Genomic DNA, 27,900 nt, shown 5'->3' with positions numbered 1-27,900 from the left:
AAAATCCTTCAGTGGAGAATGGGAATGACTCGACAGGATCTTTCTAATATTCTAGAAAGTTGAGAGGGGCCTATAAGCACAAGCTTGAGAATGGCAAAGTTGTAAGGAACACTTGAGAATGCCTTCAACTTAACTGACTCGTGCTAACTACAATGTCAATAGCCATTCTGGTCTGCGTGGCATCTTGAGGCCAAATATACACACTGAAAGGACACGGAACATTTGGTTTTATTGATAACCACAAAACATTAACCAAGTTTTAGGAGCCAGGATTGTCGCAGGCACCCAATGCACAACCTTGGCTAGAGCCTTTGTGTAAACAGAAAGGGGAGTGAGGCTTTTTTATATATATATACTGACACCTACGTTGACTTAATTAAGCCTCTGTCGGGTACCTTTTATGGTGTACTGTGTCTATCTACACCCACTGCAACTGGACAAACAGGACAGTAAAAGAGAATCTAGCCAAGATTTCAGTTGAGTGGCGAAGAGTCCAGAAGGGCCCCTTACTCTTGGGTTCAGGGTTCTCCAACTCACAGCAACCCCAACACCTGGCCAGCATCTTAAGTTGAGAGGAACTGGCCAGACTGGTCGTGGGTGGCCTGCCTTTGAGCCCCCATGACTCTGGGCGGGCACAGGGAGTAGAAAGTTCAGCAAAAGGGTGTGATAGGGAAGCAGGGAGTGTACTTTCTTCCGGAACACTACTACTATTTCCAGTGGCCCAACCTGGGCTCGGGTGGCTGCCTGTCCACCTGCAGACAAGCCCAGAGCTGACATCTGGACCAGGCTACAAGCCCCGGGCCCTCTCCTCACACCCCCATCATGTCTATGCCGCCGCCTCCGCCGCCGCTGCCGCCGCCGTCCGCCCGTGACCCGGTGACCCCGGAGGCCCGTCTGGGCCCGGTGACCCCGGAGCCCCGGGCATCCGGACCCCCCTCACAGGCGCAGCCGCTATTAAGGCAGGAGGCTACCGGGGAGCAGGAAGGGGAGGAGACAGGCGGCCGGGGCGCCTGGGGCACCGGCACGGCGGAGCAGCGGCGGCGGGGGCTGGGGGGAGGCCGACCAGGGCCCGGGCGAGGCCGGCGGCACCGAGGCCGCGGGCTCGGGCTCCCCGGCGGGCGGTGCGGGCGGCGCGGGCGACGGGCAAGGGCGCTGGCGGCCGCTCCTGCTGCGCCGGCCGCCCCAGTGCTGCCCCTGCGCGGCGCCCCTTCCCCGCTCCGCCGCGCTCTGTTGTCATGGAGGAACCAAGATGGCGGCTCTGGCCTACAACCTGGGCAAGCGGGAGATCAACCACTACTTCAGCGTGAGGAGCGCCAAGGTGCTGGCGCTGGTGGCCGTTCTGCTGCTCGCCGCGTGCCACCTCGCGTCCCGCCGCTACCGAGGTGAGCGGGCCCTCCCCCTGCCCGGGCCGGCGGCCGAGCGGCCGCCCTGGCCGGGGAGGCCGCCCCCCGCGCCGCCCGCCCGCCACGCGCACCTCCTGCGGCCCCGCGGCGCCCCACGTGCCCCGACCGACCCCGCCGGGCCCGGGCCGTGCGGCCCTCGCCCCCAGCTGCCCACCCTCGGGGCCTCCTCCTGCTCGAGCGGGACCCTGGAGCTGCGCCGGGCCCGCGCTCGCAGGCAGGAGGTCGGACGAGAGGCCCCCGGGGGGCCGCCTGCTCGCTCGCCCAGCCGCCCGCCCCAGCCGCCCGCCCGCGGCACCGCCTCCAGGACGCTGGGGTCGCCGCACACTGTGCGCCCAAGGGGTCGGCCTCCTGCCCTGCGACCTCGGGGCCCGACGCCTGGACGGCAGCTGGGGCCGGCCTGCTCGTCCTTGCCAAAGGGGCCACCGTGGCCCACCTCCCTCCCGTGGAGGAGGTGACCCCCAGCCTTCCATACACTTTTCAAGAGTTTGGGTTGCACACTTTTTTATTTTTTATTTTTTTTGTACAAATAAAGGCACTGAGGCAAGGATTTTGGTTTTTTTTTTGTTGTTTGCTTGTTTGTTTGACTGAAGAAGTTAGGAGTCGACAGGCATGGACAGTCAGTCAAAGCCAGGAGTAAGCCTTTTGAAGGCAGCAGGCCTTCAGTATGGATGTAGATACTGGTGGCAAAAAAAAAAAAAAAAAAAAAAAAAAAAAGGAACCATGACTTGGTCTCAGAAGAAGTTATCCTTCAGTTATCAAGAGAGTCTTGCTTGTCTTTTTTATTTATTTTTTGATTGACCTCTCCCCCACGCTTTATGAAAAATGCCACCAGGACAGACACTAACAGGAGGAGGGAAATTATAATGATAGGATCTTTTGGTTTTGACACCTGGTACCACCAAAGCCATTTTCTGGACAGCTGTTCTGAGATAATTAGTGAAGGTGCACATTAGCACTGGGCCCATTTATACTGTACAACCACTTTGGCCAAATCTGCAGTCACCAGTTTGCTAAAGAATCTGAGCTGTCTTCCTGTTTTAGGCAATCGGAGGCCATTTTGATGTTTGATGTTTCGGTTCGGCCCACTCTTGAGTTTTCCAGATCCTGTCCTTCAGTACCATAACTGTATTCTGTCTTATAACTCTATTTAATTGGACTAAAAGGATAGATTTCCTTATATCTTTGTGGCCACTCTCTTCCAGTCCTCTACAGAGTCATAGCAGATGAACTGGCTAAGCCTTGGTTCATCTATAGCTGCCATCCAGAAAGCCTACATTTCTCATACATAAAATACAATTAGCAGTGTTGGTGTACTGACTTTTGATAACTTGGAGAACATGTTTGTTTTAACTAAGATAAATCATTTTATGCTAGTTTGGTATGAGATGACCATAATCTAACTCAATTTTGCATTTGGAATGTGGATAGAATGAAAGTTTATAACTAATGCTGTTGTCCTAAGTGTAAACATCTGCCCTGCCTACTTTTTGTTTTTTGGTTTGTGTGTGTGTGTGTGCTTGTTGTCTTTTGATAACTTGGAATACTAATTTTTAAATTTAGATTGTATATTGCATCTTACTTAGCATGATCTGTCATCAGCAGGGAAATAGAATGTCAGATGGGCCCTTATGAGTCAGTATAGCAATCTCAGATTGTAAGCCTCCTCCAGAAGCGAGTCATCGTCTCCAAAAGGTACTTCAGGGCCTTGAGTGTGAAGCAGGACACCTGGCATGTGTACTTGGCCCAGATTGAATATCAAGAACTTGAACCAGAGTCTGTCTGGGGAAAATACACATCTTACCAGGAACATTTTAGCCATCTAAAATGTTTAGCCATCTATGTCTTGGTTGTGTCAAACCGTGTCAGGTACAGTGTCTTTCAAGATAAACTTACATTTGAATCACATAGAAATCACATATACAACAGGAAAGGACTCTCTGTCTTAGATGAATGGTGGATGTATATTACACATTAGGATTTTGGGTGTGTGGGTATGAACATGCATCAAGCAAGGTAGAATGAGTTTTCACACACACACACACACACACACACACACCTACCTCTTGCTTTGAAAATTACTCAAAAGAATTACACATTTTAGAAAGTAAAGCTTCCCAAATCTGTGCATTAAGTTGAGCACTTACTGTATGCTGGCAGTGTTTAATGGTTTTACGTACTTCATTTCATCTTTACAGCCTCTATGAGGTGCAGTATTTCATCCCCCCCACACACACACACACAACACTTCTGTAATCAAGAAGTGTCTTTAAAACTTTGATTGCATGTCAAAGTTTAATTGGTAACATTTTTTCCTTCTATGAAAAAATAATGATATGTCTTAAACTCAGTGAATTAGAGAATTATTTACATTTTAAAGATGAAGCCAGAGAGGTTAAGTAAATTGCCTAAGAATACAGGGCTAGTCAATGGTTGAGTTATGATTTAGGACCAGTTAGTGTGTCTGGTGCCATGACTGTATAGTCTGCCTTCTTAGGGCTTGGTGGAAGGTATGTGGAAGATGAAGTTAATTTAAAATACTAATGCTAGATAACTTAGAAGTACTAATTTACTTCCAGTAAAGAGTTTTCCCCTTGTCTTTCTCTTTCTGACCAAGTGATGATTTTCCAGAAGTTGCATGTATAGAACTTTAAAAGGCTTGCCTCTGATAGCTAGTTACCCCTTCATTCATCCCAAGCTTTAAGCTTACAGTGTAAAAAGCACTTTTGCTTTTGCTGTTTTTCTCTGCCTGCAACATCCTCTCTTCTCTGGAATGAAAATCCTCAGGGCTTTTTTTCAGTGCTTGCCTCAAATGTTACCATGACAGAAGGAGGAGAGATGAATTCAATTTCTACCAAAGCAACTTGTACATACTTATCATGTTGTCCTTGTAAGAATTGATGTTGTCCTCTTACACACACACACACACACACACACACACACACACACACACACCATGTGAACTTCCAAGTATATCTTAACGATTTTTAAATAGCCAGAGCCTAATACACAGTAGGAACTCCATAATTACCTAGTGGGTGAGTAGATAGGCAAAACTGATTTCCTCCTATTTTTCTATCTGCATTTGTTTCAGTTGTGACTCTAAGTCAATTTTGGGCTTGAATCTCAGTTTTAGGACGAAGAATTTTTTGAATTATGAATATGTCATATAATGTTAGAATGAGTTTTAAAATACATCCTTAAAATTTTCCATTAACAGTGCGATTATAGAGTGAGTATAAATATGATTTCTGACCAGAGGCTGGTGTCCAAACCCTTAAGGAAAGTTTCAAAGTGGTAGAGTTAACACACTTCCAATGTCTGAAATTTGTTTCAATTGATTTCCCTTCCATCACCAAGCGTATGAAATGTCAACGTTAAATATCCCCCTGCCTCTGCTCCTAAATGTTAGGATTACTAGACTTAGCTTTCTAAAAGAAATTTAAGTGACATTTTCAGCACAGAATAAATTTGCTGAGTCCTAGACCTATTCCTCCATTGAACATACTGTTTGTGTGCTTTATGATCTGGTGCTTTCATGGTTGGCAGTAGGCAACACCAGTGCTGAGTGACTCGGCCTAAAGGCAGTAAGTGACTAGTGGTAATTTGTTCAAAGGAAAAAGCAACTTGTAATTTGTGAAGGATATTGGAGCCTTCTTTAGTTGTTATTGGTTTGTCTTCAGTTTCCTGGTTTGCTTGTTTATTTGGTTTGTTCTTACTTCCCTTTCAATTGTTGAAAAAGGTCATGCACAGAAATTGGAACATCTATAGCCAGTGACCAGAAAAATTGTACCAAGTGTAACAGAATAAGGAAGAAGATAACCATTAGTCTTAGCTAATCTGAGTATTGGAGCCAGCTCTTTTGTAATTGTCTTTTAAAAGTTGTATTCCTACTTTGATTTCTCTGAGTACTTTGCAGTCCAAGTTGGTTATATTAAAGTAACTATCCAACTTATGTTAGACAATTGAAAATAGCAACCAGAGATTCCTTTGTTTTGTTTTTGATATAGTTGAACAGGGTTTGCATATTGGGTACATAATAAACCCTGTGGTACTTATCTTATTTTAACAACCAGGTATACATTTAGTGATTTGATCTGAAAGCATTTCCTTCCTAAGAAAAGAGAATATGCTTTAGAACACGGAGTTTTAGAGAATGTTGTAAATCATGTTAACATATTTTTAATTATAGGAGTACTTATTCCTGTTATTTTTCTTTTTGCTATATGTGAAAAGGCTACTCTTCCATGTTAAGCAAAGTCATCACCAACTAGCTTTCACTGGGATATGAAAGAAGTTTGTTCCCGGAGAGACCATTTTTGTCTCTAAAATATCGTGTTTGTAGAGCTTGGTTTCTGATCTCTTTAAGTCCCCTTTGCTATAGGATTTTTCTAAAATGAGTTCAGCACATTAGACCTGTTGTTTTTCAGTAGATGACCTGAGGAGCCAAATGTGGGCAGTAGGACCAACAATGACAATAACTCTGCATGTCAAGCATTTCTGGTAAAGAAATGAATCTTTTAAGCTATGGGCATGGCGCTTCCATTCCATCACCACACATGGAGACACTGAGGGTTGATCAAAAAGAATGCTTTTGTTTAGGCTTTTATTAAAAAATAAAAGGATAGGAATGCCCTAAATGTTTGATACCTTCATTTTGCAACTCACATTTCTTAAAAAAAAAAAAGTTGCTACTAATTCACAAGTTGGATATATATATATATATATATATATATATATATATATAATATCTGAAAAGGTAGAAATGCAATAAATATCAGAATTTCGTTCTCATATTAAACATACTCTAATTTATAATAGTTTTAATGTGGGACCATTACAGAAGAAAACTTGCAGAAGTGCTGTTTTTAGAAAAATAACTTAATTGTGTTTTTCTGTAATCCTTCCTTTGCTCATCTTTGGTTATTTGTGTGCTTTAATTTTGTTTTTTGGAACTAGAATTAGATTTTTAAAATAGGAAAGAATTAAGAACTATTTATATTTAGACATAGCTTATTAGATCTTTGAAATAAATAAAAAACTATAACTACTAAAATTTAATCATCGGTATCCTACATTCATTATACAGTTTTCACAGTAAGACAGTGCAGTGTTGTGAGTTTTCCCTTCCATTTTGCTTGGGACACTGAAGCAACAGCACTTTTGTGTTGACCCATTCATCGTTCTAGTATGTATTATGCCAGTCCAGACAGATGAATAACTGGATTGAGGGGGAAAAAAAGGTATGATCGTGAGGTCATAGTCTAGTGGTGGACTGCTCCTGTGCCATGAAGGGAGCCCTGGCTTGCATCCAGCACCCAAGGAAACAGAAACAGCAACCAACTTTGAGTTCCTTGAGTCTTACCCTGAATGTCTCAATACTGGGCACTTGTCAATTCTGCAGTGTTCCTTTTATTAGACTCCTTAGCCTGACCCAAAGTAATTATAAACCAAATTTATCTTGCTGTTAACTGTTAATAAGGGACTAGAGATTAACTTAAACTTTTATTTTATTCTAATCCAAAGTTAATGCAAATATCTTCCCTTTCATCCTTTTGGTTCTGTGTGTTTGGCTAAGGTAAAATAAAATGGCTGAAGGATATGGTGTGGCTCTCCCATTTACACAGAGCCAGGGGGATTCCCTAGCCAGCAGCTCTAAAACTGGGTTTAAAACCAGGTTTCAAGATAGGCTAATGCATATATGTTGTTGTAAAGGGAATCCTTTCTAAATCTTTCTTTTAACCCTTAGCCTTTATTTTTCTCAGTCAGAAATAAGATTGATAAAATGCCATAAAAGCGTGTTTCATATTGAGATTTATCTGAGGAAAGAAAGTGGAAGTTGAAGGAACTGCCAAAACCATGGCCACAGCATTTAGGGGTTAGAAGTCCCTTACAGTCATCAGAGAGGCTTCCACCTGCATCAGACCCACAGCCAGACATTATGCAGAGAAAGTTTAAATTGGAGCTCTCCATCTGGTCCCTCCCCTCAGAGATCAGGGAACCCCATGGAAGAGGGGAGGAAAGAGTGTAGGTGTCAGAGGGGATGGAGGACACCAGGAGAACATGACCACTGAATCAACTAAGCTGGACTCACAGTGAGGCAACAAACATGGGGCCTGCATGGGTCTGTACCAGGTCCTCTGCATATATGTTCCGGTTGGGTAGCTTCATGTTTTTGTGAGAGTTGTAACAGTGAGAGCGGGTGTGTCTCTGACCCATTTGCCTGCTCTTGGGACTCTTTCACTCCGATTGGGTTGCCTTGTCCAGCCTCAGTGTGAGGGCTTTTGGGTTGTCTTCTTGTATTTTGTTTTGTTCTATTTGGCTGTCATCTCTTGGAAGTTTGCTCTTTTCTGAAGAGGAAAAGAAGGGGGAGTGGATCTGGGGAACAGGCAGAGCTAGGAAGAGTGGAGGGAGGGGAAACTGGGATGTATTGGATGAGAGAAGAATTTATTTCTCAATAATGATAATGTTAAGGCCCTCACAGGGTAACGTGGAAAGGATGAGTGGCTCTTTTCCTCTAGCATGCTAACATGGTGGGGTGGCTCTTACCTCTAGCATGCTAACATGTTGATGGGGGCCACGGTTCCCACGAAAGGTTTGTGTGTCTGGAAGACATAAGGAAGTCTAGAAAACTTTGCTTCCTGATTTCAAGGACACTGGATAAGACCAGGATGAGCAAAATATAAAAAATAAATAAACCAATGTTCACAACGCCACGGTGTTTTACTGTTATAGGCAATGATTCCTGTGAATACCTTCTCTCAAGTGGCAGATTTCTTGGAGAAAAAGTTTGGCAACCTCACAGTTGTATGATGCATAAATACAAAATGAGGTAAAAATGTGTTCATTTTGCTTATTTTCCCATCCTAGCATAAGTCTTGTTGTGTAGTGAGAGGCAGAGATGAAGCAGGTATTTTCTGTACAGGATGGCGGGGGTGGGGGGTGGAGGTAGGGGTGGGGGCACTTCCTGACAGCAAGCTGGCCAGGCCAGGCCTGGAGCTGATTCCAAGTGTAGTTGCTGCCCCAAAGCTTTAGAGGAAGGGCTTTGACCAAACAGCCTTATCTCAGGTAAGAGGTAATGAAGGCAGAATGTGTAAGAAACAGATGTGTTCTGTAACCTGGATGCCTGAGCCCTCAAGCCTGAATAATGGGATAAAGGCCAGTACAGTTAGGGCTCTTCTCTGATGTTAATGGATGGGGTCTTATTTTTGAGTTAGTTGGTAAGGACTTGGGCCAGTAAGTTAAACATACCTGGCCACCTAATTCTAAAGCTGTGCCTAACAGTTTGAACTGATTTTCTGTTTTATTTGGTTTTTTTTTTAATATTAAGCCATGTTCTTTCAATTTCAATTATGTTGACTTTATTTTAATTAATGTTTCTTTCTCGATTTCAGTGAAGCAAAGAATTGCCTTGTAGATAAACACATTGCATTTATCGGAGATTCCAGGATCCGTCAATTATTTTATTCTTTTGTAAAAATCATTAACCCCCAGTTTAAAGAAGAAGGAAATAAGGTAACCCTCCCACCCCACCCTGTCTGTCCCTTCCACCATGCTGGTTGAAAGACTCATCAAGAGGGTGGGTATCTGCAGAAGGAGTGTGTTGACTGAAAGCGGGAAGAGGGAAGCAAAGCAGGGGGCATTTGCTGTAATGGAGAGCATATACAGAGATATGGCGGCTTAGTTAGTGTCAAGACTGTATTCGCTTAAACTTTCCATTCTCAACAATTAGTTCTTCTCATGGAAAAACTTGCCAAAAATCCTTAGGAAGTAGACAAGGAGAAAGTACCTCAACCCTTGCTAGGACCCCTGACAAATTTCTTTTCAGTTTTTGTTCTTGACATAAATTTATTATAGTCTTTCAGTGTGTATAGTTTATGTCTTGCTTTACCCCATTGCTTACCAAGTACACTAAATTACTGTGTGACCGACTTAAGTATGTTCTTAATGGCAACATATAATCTAGTAGCTATATATAATACCGCCATTTTTCTTTTTTTTAGTTATTTTAGTTTCCTTAATGTTTTGAACTAAAGGGCATTTCCACTTACTTTGTTGAGTAAAAACTCTACTTTTTAAAAAAAACTGTAATGTAGAATTTCTGCAATGCACATATGGAGTGAAAGAATATAGCCATTTGATGCTATTTATTTCTCTCTACCCCATTGTTTCAGTGTATACTGTAGTCAGCAGTGGACATTGGCATCTTGCCTTCGGCAGCCTCCTGTCACTGGCATTGAGTTCTGAACAGAGACAGTAGTGTGCAAGTCGCTGCTCCTTTGATGAGGGCCTTCTCATTTTCAGAATAGACCTTGCTGTGAGAACTAACAAGGATTACTATCTCTGCATATGCTAATTAGTTCATTTGGAGGGAGTGACCTAGCTCATTATATCTTTCTATGTATATGTCTTTCTAGCCTGTCTTTAAACAGCATGTGATTACAGATAGGGAATGGTAGAGGGTGGAGAGTAGAGGCTCAGAGTGCAGAACTGTAGGAGTAACTCATGAGTTTAGCATGGAAGTCTGTCTGCCCCATGAACTTTCCTAGTGGTATGGAGCTGAGAAGTGGGGTGCTTCACAGCTAAGTAGCTATTCACAGAGGGTTGATGATCCTGGGTTCTGTATCCTTCTTCTCAGGATAATAGAAAACAGTGATGTTATATATTGTTTGGTGCTTGTTAACATACAGTTCATTAATATTTATACACACAAAATTTTGATTTCAAAGAAACAGTTTATTAATATTTATAGGCTTAGAATTCCTTCAGGAAATTAGTATAATGACTTTGTCAATTGTTAGTTGAGAAAACTACAGTGCCTTAGTCTACAACTTATTGTTACTATAACATATATATATATATATATGTATATATATATATATATACATATATATATATATAATGATATACAATATGAAATGTTTTAATTCCTAGTGGAATACTTAAGTTTCCAGCATTTTTTAAGGATACATACCCATCCTGCAAATTATCAAGCAAGATACATTTGAACTTAAATAAAATTTTAAAAGAAATCAGAAAAGGCAGTGTATCTTAGTTTTAAAGATACAAATAACTAAGAAACAACTCATTCCAACTGCTGATCAAACATTTGCCAGATTATATTTTGTAAATTCTTTATTCTCACAGGCCATGGAGGCAGATATTGTCTGTAGTGCTTTTGTTGGTGTTGATAGAATTAAGAGGTGTAAATTCTAAACATAGCAGAGAAATAATTAAACAAAGAACACTTCCCGAAGTCTGGTGCCAAGTTTGTATTTTATACATATATGTGTACATATGTACCAATACACAACATATATATATACATAAATATATTGTTTATGTGTATATATGAAACTATATTTTGGGGGGGTTGGTTTTGTTTTTGTTGTTTTTGAGACAGATTTCTCTGTGTAATAGCCCAGGCTGTCCTGGAACTCTCTCTGTAGACCAGGCTAGCCTCGAACCCACTGAAATCCGCCTGTGTCTGCCTCCCGAGTGCTGGGATAAAGATAAAGGTGTGCACCACCAACACCCGGCTCTGTTGAAGAAAAGTAAGCTATATTTAAACAAGACAAAATAAATATTAGGGCAAGAGCATTTTCAACACAGAAAGCTGCTTTCTAATGACAAATGGTTAAATCACTGAGAAGATTTAAAAATTGTGATGGTCATTAAGTTAGTTTTAAAATTAAATTTAGCGAAAGAGCATTATCAGCACGGAAAGCTGCTTTCTAATGACAAATGGTTAAATCACTGAGAAGATTTAAAAATTGTGATGGTCATTAAGTTAGTCTTAAAACTAAATTTAGCGAAGATTAATATAACAAGAAAGTGACAAATTATAATGGAAAACTTTCCCATTGCTCTGAGTGAAGGAGAGACAAGCAAATAAAACTAGCAAACATGGCTGACCTGTGGACATTCTTGACTTTGCAGCCTTGTAGCTTAACAATGCAGAGGGTCACGATGGAGAGTCTGTTGGATCACACTTGGAATGTGTTTGGTTTTTTACTCACACATTACTCCATTAATAAGCATGTCTCAGTTGTATCAGAAAATTGGTGTTATTCTGTCTCTTTTAGGCAAATTATGTTGGAGCTTAACTTGATAAAAGTTTTAGAAGCCTAGAGTAAATTTCTTAATGGTGAATTGTTAGACTCATCATTAAAATCAGGAGAAAAATCAATGATGTTCATTATCGCTGTTTTTCTACAACATTTTATTAGAAACTCTAGTTGAAAAAAAATATAAGGTTTGGAGAGAAGGCAAACCAGGAATTCATACGGTACATTTGTCTGCTTGGATAAAGGAAGAGTAGCTGATGATAAGATGAATATATAAACATTACATGCACAACTCAAATAAAGGTGTTAAAATTCAGTTACACTCTACGTAACAGTAATATGTAGCTAAAACTTGAAAAGTTATACCATATGAACTAGCAAAAGAAAAAGGCCACCCAGTAAATGTGGTATATCTATGTGCATAAGAACTGTATAATACCTTGCAGAAAGACTATTTAAAATGCTATAACTCACCAGGCATCATGGTGCACGCCTTTAATCCCAGCACTGGGGAGGCAGAAGCAGGCAGATTTCTGTGAGTTTGAATCTGGCCTCGTCTACAGAGTGAGTTCCTAACTGAATTTGTTATGGAACTGCTGGATTGATTTTACTTTTTGTTTGTTTGTTTGTTTGTTTGTTTGTTTTTAGGAAGGCCAAACATACCACCAGTAGCTCCAGCAAATCTTCAGAATTTGGATCTGCTCTTAATTTAAAGATTTCTCTTAACTGTAGTAATAAAGATAATGCTATAATGGAGTAGAGTTAAACAAAGAAACCAGATGATAGAATAGAGAGCTATAAAATGATGACACATGCATATAAGGAGAATAATAAATAGCACATGTGCACACATGCTCGTGGTCACGTGTGTGTGCATGTGTGCACCCCCACACACACACACATGCACACATACTTGAGCACGCATGTACATACACATGAAGAGTCCTGGATAAAGGCAGGTCTGTTTAATTAACTTTGCTGAAGTACTTGCTAATATACATGGGAAAAACTAAAATTAGATTCCTACCTTGTACCATCAAATACAATATTTTTAAGGCGAATTTAGAATGGTCAACACATTGAAACTTTTGGGAAAAAATACTAAGAACATATATTTATTATCTCAATGTGGAGGAAAGCTCTATACATAAAGAACAAAATGAATTTATACACTAATGTTTCTCTGCTGTCCTCTTCCTATGGCAGCATGAAAACATTCCCTTTCAAGACAAGACTTCATCAGTTAAAGTGGTAAGTTTAATTTATTAATGAGTCAAATGTTGAAGCTATATTCAAAGGTAAATTTATTTGGAGATCAACTAATACTCTGTACATTTTATCTGTAGGAAATAGATTTCAGTGTATTCTTTAGAGTACATGTGGATAATAGCAAAGTAGTAGAATAAATGTCTATAAATTTTTTTTTACTGAGAATTCAGAAAATAAAGCTGTAGGAGACAATGTGCACCCAAAATTATTGAAGCCACTTTTGGACAATGTCTTTTGCCACACTGGGCTGTGAAGATAGAGTGTATCTGTTTCAGAATTTAAGTATCAGGGAATTCTGGAAGCCAGGCTGGTGGCTCCTACAGCTTTATCGATGCATGAAGATGTTGAGTCTCTGGCCATCTCACTGAATCTGGGTGGGTTGGACTCAACTCTCACGGAGTATGGGAGACCCAAAGTCTGTGATCCCCTAGCCCTCTTCATTGAAAAGGTATTTTTTTTTTCTTATATAATATATCCTGGTTACTTCCCCCTCTCCGTACTCGGGCTATCCCAACCTTTCAGAGGGTGAATTTCAAAGATAGCCTGGGCTGAGAAGTAAGACCATGCCTATCAAACACAGAAAGCTTGACAGAAGGCCACACTTCAGCTTTAGTGTGTTTCCTATGTAATTTAATGTTAATAATAAATTATTAATATCACATTAAAAAAAAGGGATAGATGGACATTTTCTAAATTCTCAGTCACAGTGAGAATTAACAGGACTCAGGGGAAAAAATAGGTTCTTAGCCTAAAGAAGTTACAGGATGTGCTAGTCTCACGTAAATGAAAGTGGGTTAGGGTAACAGCAAGGAACGAGCAGGACAGAAAGAATCTACAGAGGAAGGAACTGGACAGATGATGCTTACATCAAAGCCTCAAGGGTAAGGAGGATGAGCTAAGTGCGCCCAGGGGAAAGAACAGTATGTGCAAAACCTCCAGACACAGAGCACACAGGCGCCTTGCAGGGGTGAACCAAAGGTGCCTGGAGAGCAAGGGTGACTGTAGCAGAAGGAAAGGCAGAGGGGCGGGTAGAGGCCAGCCTCTGGCTTCTCAGCAAGTTCAAGGGACCCCACATTTATTCTGAGGACAGTTATGGGGTTGGAGTAAGGGTGTTTCTGCTCAAATGTGGGGAGTAGAGGAAATGAGGAGATACAAGAACTGTCATGAGATTCTTGGCCAAATTGAAATATCAAATGAAGATTTCTTAGATAACCTGGTATTTTACTTTTAAGCACTCTGTAGGAAAATGTTAATATTATTTTGAATGATGGAAATAAAGTTTGTTTTTGTTTTTTACTTTTTCTTTATTTCTACCATCTCTCCCAGGATTTTCTTTGGCATCCAGAAGTTAATGGTTCTATGAAACAGTGTATCAAGGTGTGGACTGAGGTCTGTATCTGAAAACAGGCTTTTGTGTGTAACCAAACTTAACAAGCTAATGAGAAGGCTTAGTTTTTCCTAAACTGTGTGGGATTGATCTTGTACTTGTTGGAAATGAGTAAATGTTATTAACTATACCTGTCCCACTATCACCAGGTAGATAATACTTAAACTCTCTGTGTGTAAGGTCCTCTGTTGCTGCCGTCACTTAGGTAATTCAAACTCAGGTGACACACATAAGAAAGAAGGTTCAAGAACCATGAGACCAGAGGCTGGACATGCATTAGGCCCTGAGTTCAGTTTGAGTTTGAGTGTGTATGTGTGTGTGGGGGGGGGACGTGACATTATTTAAGATTGAGACTGATTCATTTAGTATAAGGCTGAGCTATATAGTGAGCTCCCATCTTGAAGATAAATAAACACAAACAATCTTAAAGCCCAACACATATTTCTTGATACTTTTATGGGTTTTTATTCATAACCAGGTACTAAAAGGGACTTTCTTGGTTTTTACTTTTATAGACTTTTACTTGTATCATTGAATTTATGACCTCATAGATAGGACTAGTATGTTTTAGGATATAATATGAGGAGATAAATTGGAACAACAAGTGTGTTATTGATGTCAGAGAATCCCTAGGCCCTTGTAAGTCCAGCTTAAAATCTCTACAGTAGTCTCCACAAAGCTTTCTGTCAATCAGGCTTTGAATGAATTTCTTTTCTCAGAGGCATTTGCATTTGGCATGAAGAAACCAATGTTCAGCATGGTTGACCTTGTTTTTCATAATAACATTTTTGTACCAGTTTATCCCCCTTGTGTTTATAAAAAATGCTTAAAATTAAACCACGTCACAGAACAGATAAGCATTTTTAGGGTCATGTTGGAACCCAGCCACCATTTAGAATTCATTTGTTTGAGATATGTGCTCAAATGTATGAACCACAGCCAAGAATGGTTATAGGCACCTGTATTAGTCCAGGGGACCAGCTGGTTCAGGAGACCAGCAGTAGTTTTAGCATGTCTTGATCTCAGTACATAGTACTTCTTTATTGTGTTTGCTTTGTGGGAGATAGATAATACCTAGAGTAAGTCGATACTTGAAGAATGGTAGTCTAAACTACATTAACTTTGTTTAGCTATCCTTTAGAAACAAACCATGTCTAAATACTTTAGGGTGGATTTGCTAAAGTAAGGACATTGCATTGAATGTATCCCGTATTTTGAGGGTGGTAGACATCTACTGAAAAGTAAATAGAAGAATGTTGAGATATAGCCCAGCAAGAACAGGGAAGTGGGCTAAACTGAAGAAACTCTAGTTTAAACTGGATTTCTTATGTGAGTGAAAAATCAAGCTGAAGCTACTTGGGTAAATTTTGGAAGTTTTGGTGTGGGTTAAGGTGTCATTAGAAGGTATTTGCATGGAAGAAATTGAATAAGTAGAGAGTTTAGCGATTAGAGAGGAAAGTTTGTGGGGAATTGAGTTATCTCAAGTGGCAGTAGACGGAGAAGGAAGAAAAGCGAGAGCGAAGGGGCTAGACTGTCACACTGTACGCAGAAGGAGTCTTCAAAGATGGATAGGCTGTGGTGAGCCTTTAACTAGACAAGATGAATGAAGCTGCAGCGCTCAGCAGTTCAAGACTTCGTTAGTGGGCACTAAAACAGTTGAAATGGATGGATGGTGTCCAAACTGAAGACCTGAGGTTTAAACAAGAGGAAGACAAACTGGCATGCAGAAGAAATAAAATTCTCCCAAGGAACCATTTGCTTGGAAGTAGAGGAGGTCGGGGGAAGTAGGATTGGGCTGGAAGAATGGTTTTGGGGAATAAAGATGACTTGATCCAGCTCGCAGGGCGAAGGAAGAAAGGTGGAAAGGACAGGAATGCTATTATGAGCTTTGAGGGAGATGAGCTGCAAAAGTGAGAAACGAAGTCAATCTAGAAAAGACTATGGGGCTAGGATTGAGAGGTAGGCGTCTGTTCATGACTTGCTCCTTAGAGGAAGATGGGCTAGGTGAATATGGAGGCATGGATGTGGGCGGGGGGGGGGGGGGCACAGTTCATGTGTCACTGTCTCAGTTCTCATTTCTGAATGTAGTCGGAGGGTCAAACTGTACGCTGAGCAGGGCAAGGGGATGTGCTGAAGGAATCTGGACGGGATCACTGCTCTGAAGAATGAGAATGGGAGCTATCTAGAGATGAGGAAAAAGAAAAGAATGACTTTAAGAAGTATGACGCTGTAAAATGAAGTGTGTTAGAAACGGCAGCCTGTCTGAGGGAAATGGACTGTGCTTTCAACACGTGTTAACTGTATGACGAGAAATAGCAGCTGTCAATTAAGTGTTATATGAGCGTTTCTTAATGTAGTGCGCACTGCCATCTCTTCTCACACTGTTGTAATGTCAGGTCAGTGTGGTAGAAGACACATTGAACTCAAAACTTAGAAAAATGGCATCTTGGCTGTTCCTGCCAGACCAAGAAATATCCTAGTATCTTTTTCAAATGGGTTCTTACTGAACAAGTTCAGTATCATCCCTGCCTATCGCACAAGAATATATTTAAAAATGAAACCTTTTACGAGAAGACACTAAAAATTCAGTACTATGTAAATGTTATAAATTCCATTGTACTTATAATAGGACTCTACTGTGTTACAAATAGTGCACCTGGCAGCTAGTGAATATTTCTAGAGACTTTTCCTCTTTTTCCACATGCGGTCTTTAATAATTATCAGTATATTTTCTTAAATACATGTTAGATTCAGCCTTCCCAACAGATTGCATTTGCTTACAGCATTGACCTTGTATTTTGTTTAACTCTTGTACTATGTACCCTGTAGGCTTCTATGAATACCTCCTAATTGACTGACACAATGCACTGGAGCTTTATTCTTAGCAATTTACTCAGAATTCAGACTAATAGTAGGTCATGTTCGATTTCAGTAGTGTGTGTGTATGTGTGTGTTTGTAAGAACACGAAAAAGAATTACTTGCATAAGTACCATTCCATGCAGGATAGCCATGTAAGCCTTTAGCTGTTAGATATCTATCAGAGAGTAAAAATAACCCAGTAAGGAAGTCAATAAACTTTAGGTACATTTGTAAGGGATAAGACTGAATAAGGAAGGACGTGACTGGTATTACTTGTGTTCAGTCCATGACCTGAATGTAGCATGGCTATAAAGCTTTTCTTCCTTTAGGACTTGGGTGCGAAGCCCCATGTGATTGTAGCAGGCGCAGCCACAGTAAGTTCCTGTCTGCATTCTAACAAGTGATCTTTGTTCCGCTCTTATGGACATGCTAAGAAAAAGCTAATTTATATTAAATAGAATTCTTGATTGTATTTATATTTTAATTTCCATTTTGATTATAATTAACCAGACTGATAAATTTTTAAAATAAGGGTCTGAATGAACTGAGTAAATTTAATGTTAAATCTCAGTATTATTTTATAGCTAGAATTATACTGGGTGTTACACATTCAAAGTCTATTTTATAGTAGCTTTTTTATAATTGTGAGCATGTATTTCATTAAATAATTTGACTAAATTTATTCTGGTATTAACTAAAATGAGAATTGTATTAAAGTCACCTTGTTACAATAGGCACATTATATACTCTACTTTTCTGTGCTAAGGGCTGAATTAATGTTTAACTTTCACTGCTTCTTAGTGGTCCATCAAGATTCACAATGGTAGCGATGAAGCACTGTCTCAATATAAAATGAACATCACCTCCATAGCACCACTCTTAGAAAAATTGGCAAAGACTAGTGATGTTTATTGGGTCTTACAAGGTAAGGAATGAATAATGAAAAAAATGTCATTTTATATATATCTTACGATATAGGTTTTTATTATATCCTGTTTCAAGAGACAAAATTACTACTTTATGAGAAAAAATTTTGAAATAATGTTTGCAAGATTAGAATAAACTAGAGCATCTTGCTTTCTCTTTTAAATTTAAGGAATAAACTAATAAATACAGAAAACATAAAATAAATAAAAATAATCTCCAAGCAGCAGAGTGGCTGCAAAATGCAGCAAGGAGATAACCCCTGAAGGCAAATGAGGCTTACCTCCAGCTGTTTTACTTTTTGCAGAGTATATTCACTGCTCAGGAAATGCTGGGAAAATATTAACCACTCTTTGTATAGTACTGTAATCATTAGAAGTAAATATATTTAAAAACCACACATTATCTTGAAATTGACACCATCTACTTTATAGTGGGTATGAAAGTCACATTAAGTCAGCTCATTTCGGGAATTTATTGAATGCCCATTATTTAATGTTCCACACAATATGAAATGCCTCGGATATTTTAGCAACTCAATATGTTTGTCAAAAACTCTTATGATTATTTCCAAGTTGGAAGGAATAAGAAAGGATAGAAAGAGTCTGTTGCATTATTTCTGTTTTACCCACAGACTCATGATTCGCCTTTCTCTTAAGAAAATGAGAAAGAATTTACATATAATAGTTGATGAAAATGGACAGACCTGGGTCCTGAGTATTACTTTCAGATTGTCTGAACATACTTCCCAGAATTACATTGGTTATTGCTTCTTATTAGACATTCTTGAATCATCCAGTTGTAATTCCTTATAATCTGCATCAAGAATTTTAAACTCTTGGGGCATGTTGCGACATGAAAATGTTTCCCCTCAATAATAGTATACATGGGAAAGTGATAAAAGTTCTTTAAATTGAGCAAGATATTGGCTGAAAAGTTGAATGTAAGATAGGAAATCATTGCCTTTCAGCCAGCTTTATATAGAAATGATTTACTAAGTACCTGGTACCACCTGGAGTTTAAGAACACACTATGAAATGTGGATTAACTAACGTGTGTGGTCATGCTTTTGCCATTAAGAGGCTTTGAAATGTGTTGTTTTGAATGTATTTCCAACGTGCAGACCCAGTTTATGAAGATCTCTTGAGTGAAAATAGGAAAATGATCACTAATGAGAAGATAGATGCCTACAATGAGGCTGCAGTCAGCATTCTGAACAGCAGTGCCAGAAACTCCAAGTCCAGTATCAAATTGTTCAGTGTCTCCAAACTAATTGCTCAAGAAACCATCATGGAGTCTTTGGATGGCTTACACCTTCCCGAATCAAGCAGAGAAACTGTAAGAGTGCTTAGATGTCAGTAGGAGGGGCCTGAATTCGGTTGCTAGCAGCTGTGAGTCTTAGAACGGGATTGCAGTCCTCATTACTTGCTCTATCCAAATGTACATGTAGAAATAGTTTTGATTTCTGTCACCTAAATGACAGAAGCTAGAACAAGTAAGACGTTTCTTATACTCCAGAACTTGGAGAAGCAGCCACTGTGGCGGGCTGGGGAATGAAACTTCATCTAGAGTGCCAGTCACAGTTGAGAACCTCTGAGTTCTTAGCCCAGCTAAAGGGATGCTCTGTGTTCTTCCTCCTGTATGCAAGACTCCACTGCAGTGGAGAGCACACACTGCGAGATAAAAAAAAAAATCATTTTTGTAACCTTATGGCTCTTATACTGCATTATTCAAGGTACAGATTAGGTTGACTGAAGCAAAAACTTTGTGTTAAGAAAGAAAGAACTTCTCCAGTTAGCACTTTGCACACTAGAACAAAATATCTTAAAGGGATTAAAAAAAAAGTTATCTTTAATGAACTAGAATTGCATCAGTTTCCTTTGTCCCTTTCTTTTCTGCAACCCCTCACAGGAACCGCTCCAGCCCCTCCTATGCGTTCCGACTTTAAAGAATATACCCTCTTTTTCTTGTAGTATAATTGCTACATACATATTCCTGTGTATATATGTGTGCATGTATGTGCACAAATATACAAACACAACCTGCTAAATCTGTTTGCTGTTTGTGTGTATATATGGCTTCAGGGCTAGCAACCAATAAGAGGGCTCATCCCTGGGAGACTCAGTTCTCCTTCTGCCAGCAATCACTGATTGTCTCTAGTTCTTTGTCTAGGAATGGGACCTCATAACATTTTCCCCTTCAATGTTAATATGCCTCTTGATTTATACAACCTTTTCTAGAAACAATTGTTTCAGAGTGGATTTCCTGGTATTCTGTTTCTTGCAATCTTTCTGCCCCCCCCCATAATGTTCCTAGAGCCATAGATGTAGGGGCTGTGTCCATGGGAGCAGTATTCCCCAATGATCCATCCATTCAGCTCTGAATTGTGTTCAATCATGGATTTCTATGATGGTCTCCATTTGCTATATTTAAGAGAGGCCTCTTTGATGAGAGGTGGTAGCCCATATTTATCTGTAGATATAAGGATAGAGTGTAGTAAGGAATCTTGCTGCTCTCGCTAAGTGGTAGTGGTGGATTCTTTTTTAAGGTCCATGATCTCACTGCCTTTGGGAAGTTGACTAGGTTTCAGTACCAGGCATGTTTTCCCTTCTATTGAGAGGGCTTAAGTCCAATTAGCCAACATGTGGCTGCTACTTACTGCACCTTTACAGACACCTTGGCATGCTGGTCATTGTCATGGTTCATAGTTGTTGCAGTTGGGTAAAACTGTTTGGTTGCTTCCTGCTCTTGGCAGCTTGCATAGTGTTTTCTGGTACCATAGAGGCTAGACTGCTGGAAAGAGGCTTAGGGGTCTGGTTCAGCTAGAATCATCTTAGTCCTGTGTACAGAAGAAGTAATCACAAAGGTATCTTGCCATACTCTTACAATTTAAAAGTTTGGGCATTGAATGATTATTTTATTGTAGCAAGATCCAGCAAGGAATTCTATAATGTTAAATGTGTTTAGAAGGAAGGAAAAAAGCAGCTTTTGTTACTTGTCCATGAACTGGATGTAGTGTGGCTATAGTCTTTTTTTTTTTTTCCCAATAGGATTAGGTTGCAAAGCCACTTTTTATCAGCTGTCCAAAGGGCTCATGTAAAATGCTGTGGTTCCCTTCCTTTCCTCCAGAAAAATGTCTGTTTGTATACCCCCATTTCTTTAGATACGTAACAGACTTTGATGACTCTAGGAGATAGTTTAGGACATTGAGAGAGAATCTGTAGACCAGGGTTCCTGAGAATACCAGCTAGAGGACTTCCTGATCCAAGGGCTAAATGGATAGGATTTTCTAAACATTTGAAAGCTTGCACTCAAGTGATGTCTTCAGATACCCAAATTGTAGCTTCATAAATCTAGACTTTAACCAAATCTTTGACTAGACAGAATCTTGACAGCTTGTCAATATTTATTGTAATCAAACTATGCTGATTTCCACATTTTATGTATCAATAGATATCTTAAAATTAAACTCTAAACTGTGAATTAAATAAAGGCATATTATCAATATTGTTAGCTAAGAATTATTATTTTTTTCAGTGGTAACTGTATTGCATTCTTTTGTCATGTAAACATTGGGATTTTATTTTAACTATTCTGGTTTCAGAAGTCTGCTAATTAAAATTCTTTCATCTTTGACATCTGTCAGTATTTTTTTTTTGGCTATTATATTAGCAGACATAGAGTCCATGAGCTTTTTGCTATTTTTTCATTGTTTGTTGTTGTTGTTTTCTAAAAGAAGAGACTCCTACAGTAAGTACATTCTAAGTACATTCTAAGTAGTCAGGAGGTGTTGCTCCCAGTGTGTCATGGGTCACATTCTAAAACAAACTTATTGTGACCATAACCAGAGAAATTTGAGAAACCCAAACTAGCTCCTACAGAGCTCAGGACTACCATCACTTGAAAATGTGTCTGGGAAGTTGAGTGCAAAAAAGTATAAGAGATTTTGGTTTCGATGTCAAAATCTCAACAATATTCACAGGAGAAACTGGAATGTGAAATGCATCAGTGACAAGATAATAACCAAATGACTCATCTGTTCACAGAGCGCAATGATTCTCATGAACGTGTATTGTAATAAAGTTTTGAAGCCTGTGGATGGTTCCTGTTGTCAGCCTCGGCCCCCTCTCACTCTCATACAGAAGCTAGCTGCTTGTTTCTTCACCTTATCCATTATTGGCTACTTCATTTTCTATGTAATTCATCGCAATGCTCACCGGAAGAATAAACCATGTACTGATTTGGAAAGTGGCGAGGAGAAGAAGAATATTATCAATACCCCTGTGTCTTCATTAGAAATACTTTTACAGTCTTTCTGCAAACTGGGCCTGATTATGGCTTATTTCTATATGTGTGACCGTGCAAACCTCTTTATGAAGGAAAACAAATTTTATACACACTCATCATTCTTTATTCCAATTATCTACATCTTGGTTTTGGGAGTATTTTACAATGAAAATACAAAAGAGGTAAGAATCATTTACATTAGCCCATGTTATCTTCCTGTCTGGTTACAAAATCTATATTAAAGAACTGTTGTCATTTACTGTGACAGGATTTACAAACATACCCAAGAAGAAGGACTCTGTAGTTGTACTTAGTAGACTCTTAACCACTCCTTTTAAATACAGTTAAAACATTCGAAAGGTTAATGGATGAAAGTACACCCTGGGAAAAGATGTCATGGTTTATGCTGTTTTGCCTGCTTGAGGCTAGAGAAAGTACAATGGTTCCTTCAAGTACTAGAAGCTATTTATTGTCAATTATAATGTAAAAAATGTAATTACATTAAGAAATGCTTCTATATGAGGGAAATGTGTTTATCAGCCATGCCCACACAAATTAGAACTCATATAGTGATGTGGCTTCTACTCATGATCTTCTGAGTTTCCTAATTTAGAAATGTGCCCATTGTTCAGAATTACTTGCTCAAGTTTTCCACAAGGGTACCTTATTTGATTTATCAAATCCTTCTACAAGAAAAGATAGCTCCTCTATGAGGATGAGAAATCAGTTCTTCATCTCTTGTGATAGTAAGTGAAGGAAAGTAAATTCTAATAATAGAACGTTTTCTGTCAATGACGTGTAAGAGAACTGTAAGATCTTTTTTTTTTTTTTAGCTCTAAAACTCTAAAGTTTTGTAAAGAAAATTGTAGGATCCATTTTTCGGTCTAGAAATACATCTATCATAGCTTCAGTACTATTTTAAACAAAACCCAAGGATCACCTGAACCCCTGAAGATCTCGTTATAGTTGTCTTTCAAATTTATGTTGCATTTCGAATAGTTTTTACTGTATCTTTTAGTGATAAATAGAGACACTTTACCCCAGCCATGAATAACTCTCAGACAGAAACATTAGCTTTAAATATTGCAAGAAAAATTTTACATTCTTAATATGTTCTATCCAAATATAATTGCTGGCCGATGGATTTTAAAGCAGACTTTGGTTCCTTCATGCAGACTAAAGTATTAAATAGAGAACAAACAGATGAATGGAAAGGCTGGATGCAGCTTGTGATTCTGATTTATCACATCTCGGGAGCAAGTACAGTAAGTACTTTGGATCTATATTCGGAGCATACAGGAAGTAATGTTGCCCCTTCTCCTTTCCCACCCAGCTGTTAAACCTTCTCATGTGTTCCCCAACTCTTTGGAAAACCTATCATTTTAAAAACAAAATCAGTTTTCTTTGGAAAAGATGAGGCAATAATTGGTTTTGTATTTATTTGCCCTTCCTACTGTAGACATAGCCGGTACCTTACATCATCTCATTGAATGGCTAATTTAAAGCTATCAGAAAGCTTTGTAATGGGCAGAGGATTTAGAATAAGCTTGTTACTAGCAAAAGGAATCAAATTTATATTCCGTCCTTCACTGTGTTTTAAGAAGTTGGATGAACTAGTTTTGCATTCTTAACATTTATTTTTAATCATGTCCAGTGGTGTGTCTGCATCTGGGTATGTGCACTCAAGTACAAGCACCTGTGGAAACCAGAGGATTGGATCCCCAGGACCTAGAGTTACAGACAGTTGTGAGCTGCTTGATGTGGGTAATGGGAACCAAACTCAGGTCCTCTGCAAGAACAGCAAGGGCTCTTAGTCACTGAGCCATCTTTCCATGTCCTTCTAGCTTTGTATTTAAAACACTTTAAAACTTAGAACTTTTTTTGCCTTCATTTTTTCCTTTTTCCTGGGAATTTTATGATCTAGACTGCCTCAGATATGGAAGAGTTAAGAAAAACTATAGTCCTTCTATGTTTTAACATTCCAACTGTAGTTCAGTAAAAACAAACCTTTGTGGGTTAGCCTGACAGCGACTTGTCATATAGGCTTTCATAGTGAAGAGTCAAACTCACATGAAAAATGTTTTAAAATTTCAAGTTAGAAACTCATTCATAATTTGTGAAGTACCAAGCTGTTTTATTGCTTCTTTGCTTACACAAACTCAAAATATTTAGTATTTGAATTAATGATAAATTCAGATAAGAGGAGTGTGCTCAGAGAGAAATATTTTGAACATTCCATAGCAGCAATTACTAATGTAAATATTATTACTGGATTTTTTTTCTAAAAATATGAAAACTATAGTCTTCCTTATCTTGTATTCTTGAAAGTTGTTGAACTTCTGGGTTTTATGGGTGTTCTGTTTGAAGGCACAGAGCAAAGGATTGGCATGTGCTCTCCCCCCCCCCCCGTGGGGAATTCTATGGTTGTGCTGTATGCTTGCAGCATCAGTGTGGTGGTTCCTGTGGTCTCTGCAGCTATAAGCTTGAGCTACAGCTCGTGAAGCCAAGGCAGTGAATGAAATCCAGCCAGGGGAGATGGCTTAGGACCCATGGCATAAACCCATAAAATTCTCTAGGAAATAAAGAGAGGTGAATATTGGAGCCTTGCAATACTTCTGGCATATGAATAAGAACTCAGCTAATAGGGGGAGGAGGGGCTTGTTTTAAGAACATGCCACTTAGAGATGTAATTAATTGCTGACATATAAAATGGTGATATTTCTATCTAAGAAATTAGGTAGGAAAAATTAATGGCAGATTAAGTTCCTCAATTCAGTGATTCCAGAGAGGAATTAGATCGTAAAAAGATGACGGCAATTTGGCATTCTAGTGTAATCATTTAGCAACCCAACATTTAATACATCTTCTTAGACTGCCTACCAATACATTCTCATTTACAATAAAAAAAATCACAACTCTGTTCTGGAAGGACATGCTTTTCGTTAGCAGATCATTTGTAATGATTAATTATGTGTCCCTGTTCTGTTACACACATTTTGTTGTTAAAAATTACCTGTGTCTTCACTCAGAAAGCATTGTCCATGTAGGTTACAAGATATTTGGGGGTTCTATTCTTGGGTAGTGGAGAGATTTAACCTATTTAAGACTCTAACAGCCATGGTGTTTTAATTGTCCAATCATAATATTTTAAATCAAATATGTCAAGGAATAGTTGTCTCATAGTTTTCATGCTAGAAAGGAAAGTATGTTAAAATCCCAGAGAATTATTAAATAGTCTAGGCAGATGGTATAAGCATGGTATTGGCATGAACATTCTTTTAAAATAAGGCTTTTATCAAATATGCTTAAAATGCTGAGAGATATAGGTTTGGCGTCTGCACTAGACAGTGCTTCGTTATGTTTTTTTTCCCTCTTTTGAGACTTTCCTGACAGGTAGTGAGGCAAATACTTAGGGCTAGAAAGTCAGCTTACCTCTTTGAGGGAATTGAACTTGCAAATATAATTTCAACTCTAAAGTTTAGCTGTGTAATTGATATATGAAAGATAAAAGGGAAATATGGATTAAAAGACACTGAAGTAGTATGACAGTCAGATGCATGTGTGATTCATTATTTGCACGGTCAGGGATCGGATCCATAGCTTTATGCATTCTAAGTCAGGACTCCACAACTAAGCTACTCCTCCAGCCCTTGGTTCTTTGAAATAGGCTCTCACTGGACAGCGTAGCTTGGTCTTGAGCTCTCTATATAAATAGGCTGGCCCCAAATACTTATCTCCAGCCTCCACTCTTGAAATTACAGACATAAACCACAGTATCCAACAGAAAAAAAAAAGTCCAGAGAAACTATAAATTATATAGTAGAAACTATTATATTTATATTAAATTTCTTGGCCATTATAATGATAACAAGATACATGGTAGAATATTAGGCATACTCTTATTCTAGAAGTTTTCAGCATAGCTTATTTGTGTACATTGTGTTGGTCTTGCAGCTTTTCTATTGGTTTTAAATATTGCACAGTAAAAAGTTAGGAGAAATATAAGATTATGACAGGCCAACAATGGTAGGAACTTGGAAAATTTCTACAATAGAGTTGTGTTGCTTAATATAAATAAACAAACCCAACTTTGTATTCCCAGCCTTAGACTTGAAGGGACTTGAAAGTTTGCTTTCTAGAGAGTGGTTAAAGTAATTAAGAATGGTTAACATGGGTTTGGCATCTTTTTCCCAATACTTTCAGAGCTGTCAGAGGAAGAGAGATGAGCCTTAGTATGTGGCTTTGCAGTCAGGCTCCACGGGGTTAGCCAAATAGCCACTGACATTAGTTAGGCAGAGCTAAAATGTGCTGTTCAGGGGAAAGCCAATTAAGTATGACTAATTCTAAAAAATTTGCACTAAGGCCACATTTTTAAATTAGAAATAATGCCTTTACACTAATGTGTGGAAATGCTAGTTTTAAAATATCCTAGTTAAGTAAATAAAATATATTTATTAAAATTGGATTCATGCTTCTTTTGGTCTATAAAGATTATGGAAGCCACTTTTTAAAACTAGTAGAGGACTTACTCTTTCCTTCTGCTGGATAGGCTACTATAGAGAGCAGAGCTTGCAGCCTTATTATATAGTTTCATTGCAGCTTTCAAGACAGGGTCCTTTATAGCAGTTAGTGACCATCTCACAATAGAATGGATTACCTTAAGAGTTAGTACAGTTTCTGCTGTTAAAAAACATACATGGTCTGCAGAGATGACTCAGTGGTTACAAGCCTGTACTACTTTTCTAGAGGGTCCAAGTTCAGTCCTAGAATCCATATCAGGCAGCACACAACTGTCTACAACTCTAGCTTCAGGCAATCTAACTTACTAGTATGACCTCCATGGGCATCCACACTCAAAACATCTTTCCAGGTGTGTGTGTGTGTGTGTGTGTGTGTGTGTGTGTGTGTGTGTGTGTGTGTGTGTGTTTAAGCCTGGGTGTGATTGTCTTCACCACAACCATGAAGCTAAGACAAAACAGATAGACCACAAGTTTGAAGTCAGCCTAGACCACGTAGAGCAACTCTGCCTCAAAAAGAACAAAATAAAACCTTAGACATATTCAAGCCCAGTGTGGTGACCCACACCTTAATCCCAGCACTTTGGAGTCAGAGACAGGTGGGTCTGAGTTTGAGGCCAGCCTGGGCTACAGAGCAAGTTCCAAGACAGGTAAACCTTGTCTAAAAAAAACTCTAAACAAACCAAGAAATAACAACAATCAAACAACTTAGATTCATGCAGGAGTTACTGTAGAGTACATTCGGGAGTGGAATAAACATAGATTTATTTCTGCTAGCTAACTTCTGAGAGCTTTTTTCAGCACTGAATTTCTACTTTTCTTCCCTGTGATACTGAGATACTGTGTTGTACCTTCACTGAGAATTTCTCATCTAATAATGACAAAAAATTTAGAAGAAAGAACTAATGATGAAATACAGTTAATAAAACCTGTCTGACATGCAGATCATTTCCACTATAGTGACTCAGGAGGAAAAGTGGAGACTAAGACTTTGAACTAGATTTTGAGACTAGGATTTGGGATTCTCCAGTGTCTGTGGTGGATTCCAAGTACATGATAGGCAAGCACTCTACCACTGAGCTAGCCCTATTTTAAATAGTCACTTAGTATGGAAGCCACACTGGCCTTGAACTCTATGTATATAGCCCAGGGTGGCCTAGACTTTGTACTTCCGCCTCAGCCTCTCATA

General features: G+C 39.2%; 1 protein-coding gene across 3 annotated transcripts in view; it reads left to right on the top strand.

The window, feature by feature from the left end:
* Positions 1 to 1,128: 1,128 nt before the first annotated feature.
* Casd1 (CAS1 domain containing 1) overlaps positions 1,129 to 27,900 on the top strand; it is a 42,163-nt gene continuing 15,391 nt past the window's right edge. The window contains exons 1-10 of one of the 3 annotated variants that reach the window (XM_027389859.2): positions 1,129 to 1,382; positions 8,136 to 8,232; positions 8,795 to 8,915; positions 12,674 to 12,718; positions 14,063 to 14,125; positions 17,313 to 17,357; positions 17,785 to 17,908; positions 19,031 to 19,245; positions 21,954 to 22,376; positions 23,370 to 23,459. In XM_027389859.2, coding sequence (XP_027245660.1) covers positions 1,250 to 1,382; positions 8,136 to 8,232; positions 8,795 to 8,915; positions 12,674 to 12,718; positions 14,063 to 14,125; positions 17,313 to 17,357; positions 17,785 to 17,908; positions 19,031 to 19,245; positions 21,954 to 22,376; positions 23,370 to 23,459 — 1,356 coding nt within the window. In that variant the 5' untranslated portion in view covers positions 1,129 to 1,249. The remainder of the gene's footprint in view (positions 1,383 to 8,135; positions 8,233 to 8,794; positions 8,916 to 12,673; positions 12,719 to 14,062; positions 14,126 to 17,312; positions 17,358 to 17,784; positions 17,909 to 19,030; positions 19,246 to 21,953; positions 22,377 to 23,369; positions 23,460 to 27,900) is intronic. The other 2 variants (XM_027389857.2, XM_027389858.2) reach the window with 2 other exon arrangements.

This window comes from Cricetulus griseus (assembly GCF_003668045.3).
Source record: "Cricetulus griseus strain 17A/GY chromosome 1 unlocalized genomic scaffold, alternate assembly CriGri-PICRH-1.0 chr1_0, whole genome shotgun sequence".
NCBI classification, from domain to species: domain Eukaryota; kingdom Metazoa; phylum Chordata; class Mammalia; order Rodentia; family Cricetidae; genus Cricetulus; species Cricetulus griseus.
This window is presented reverse-complemented; position numbering and strand designations above follow the sequence as displayed.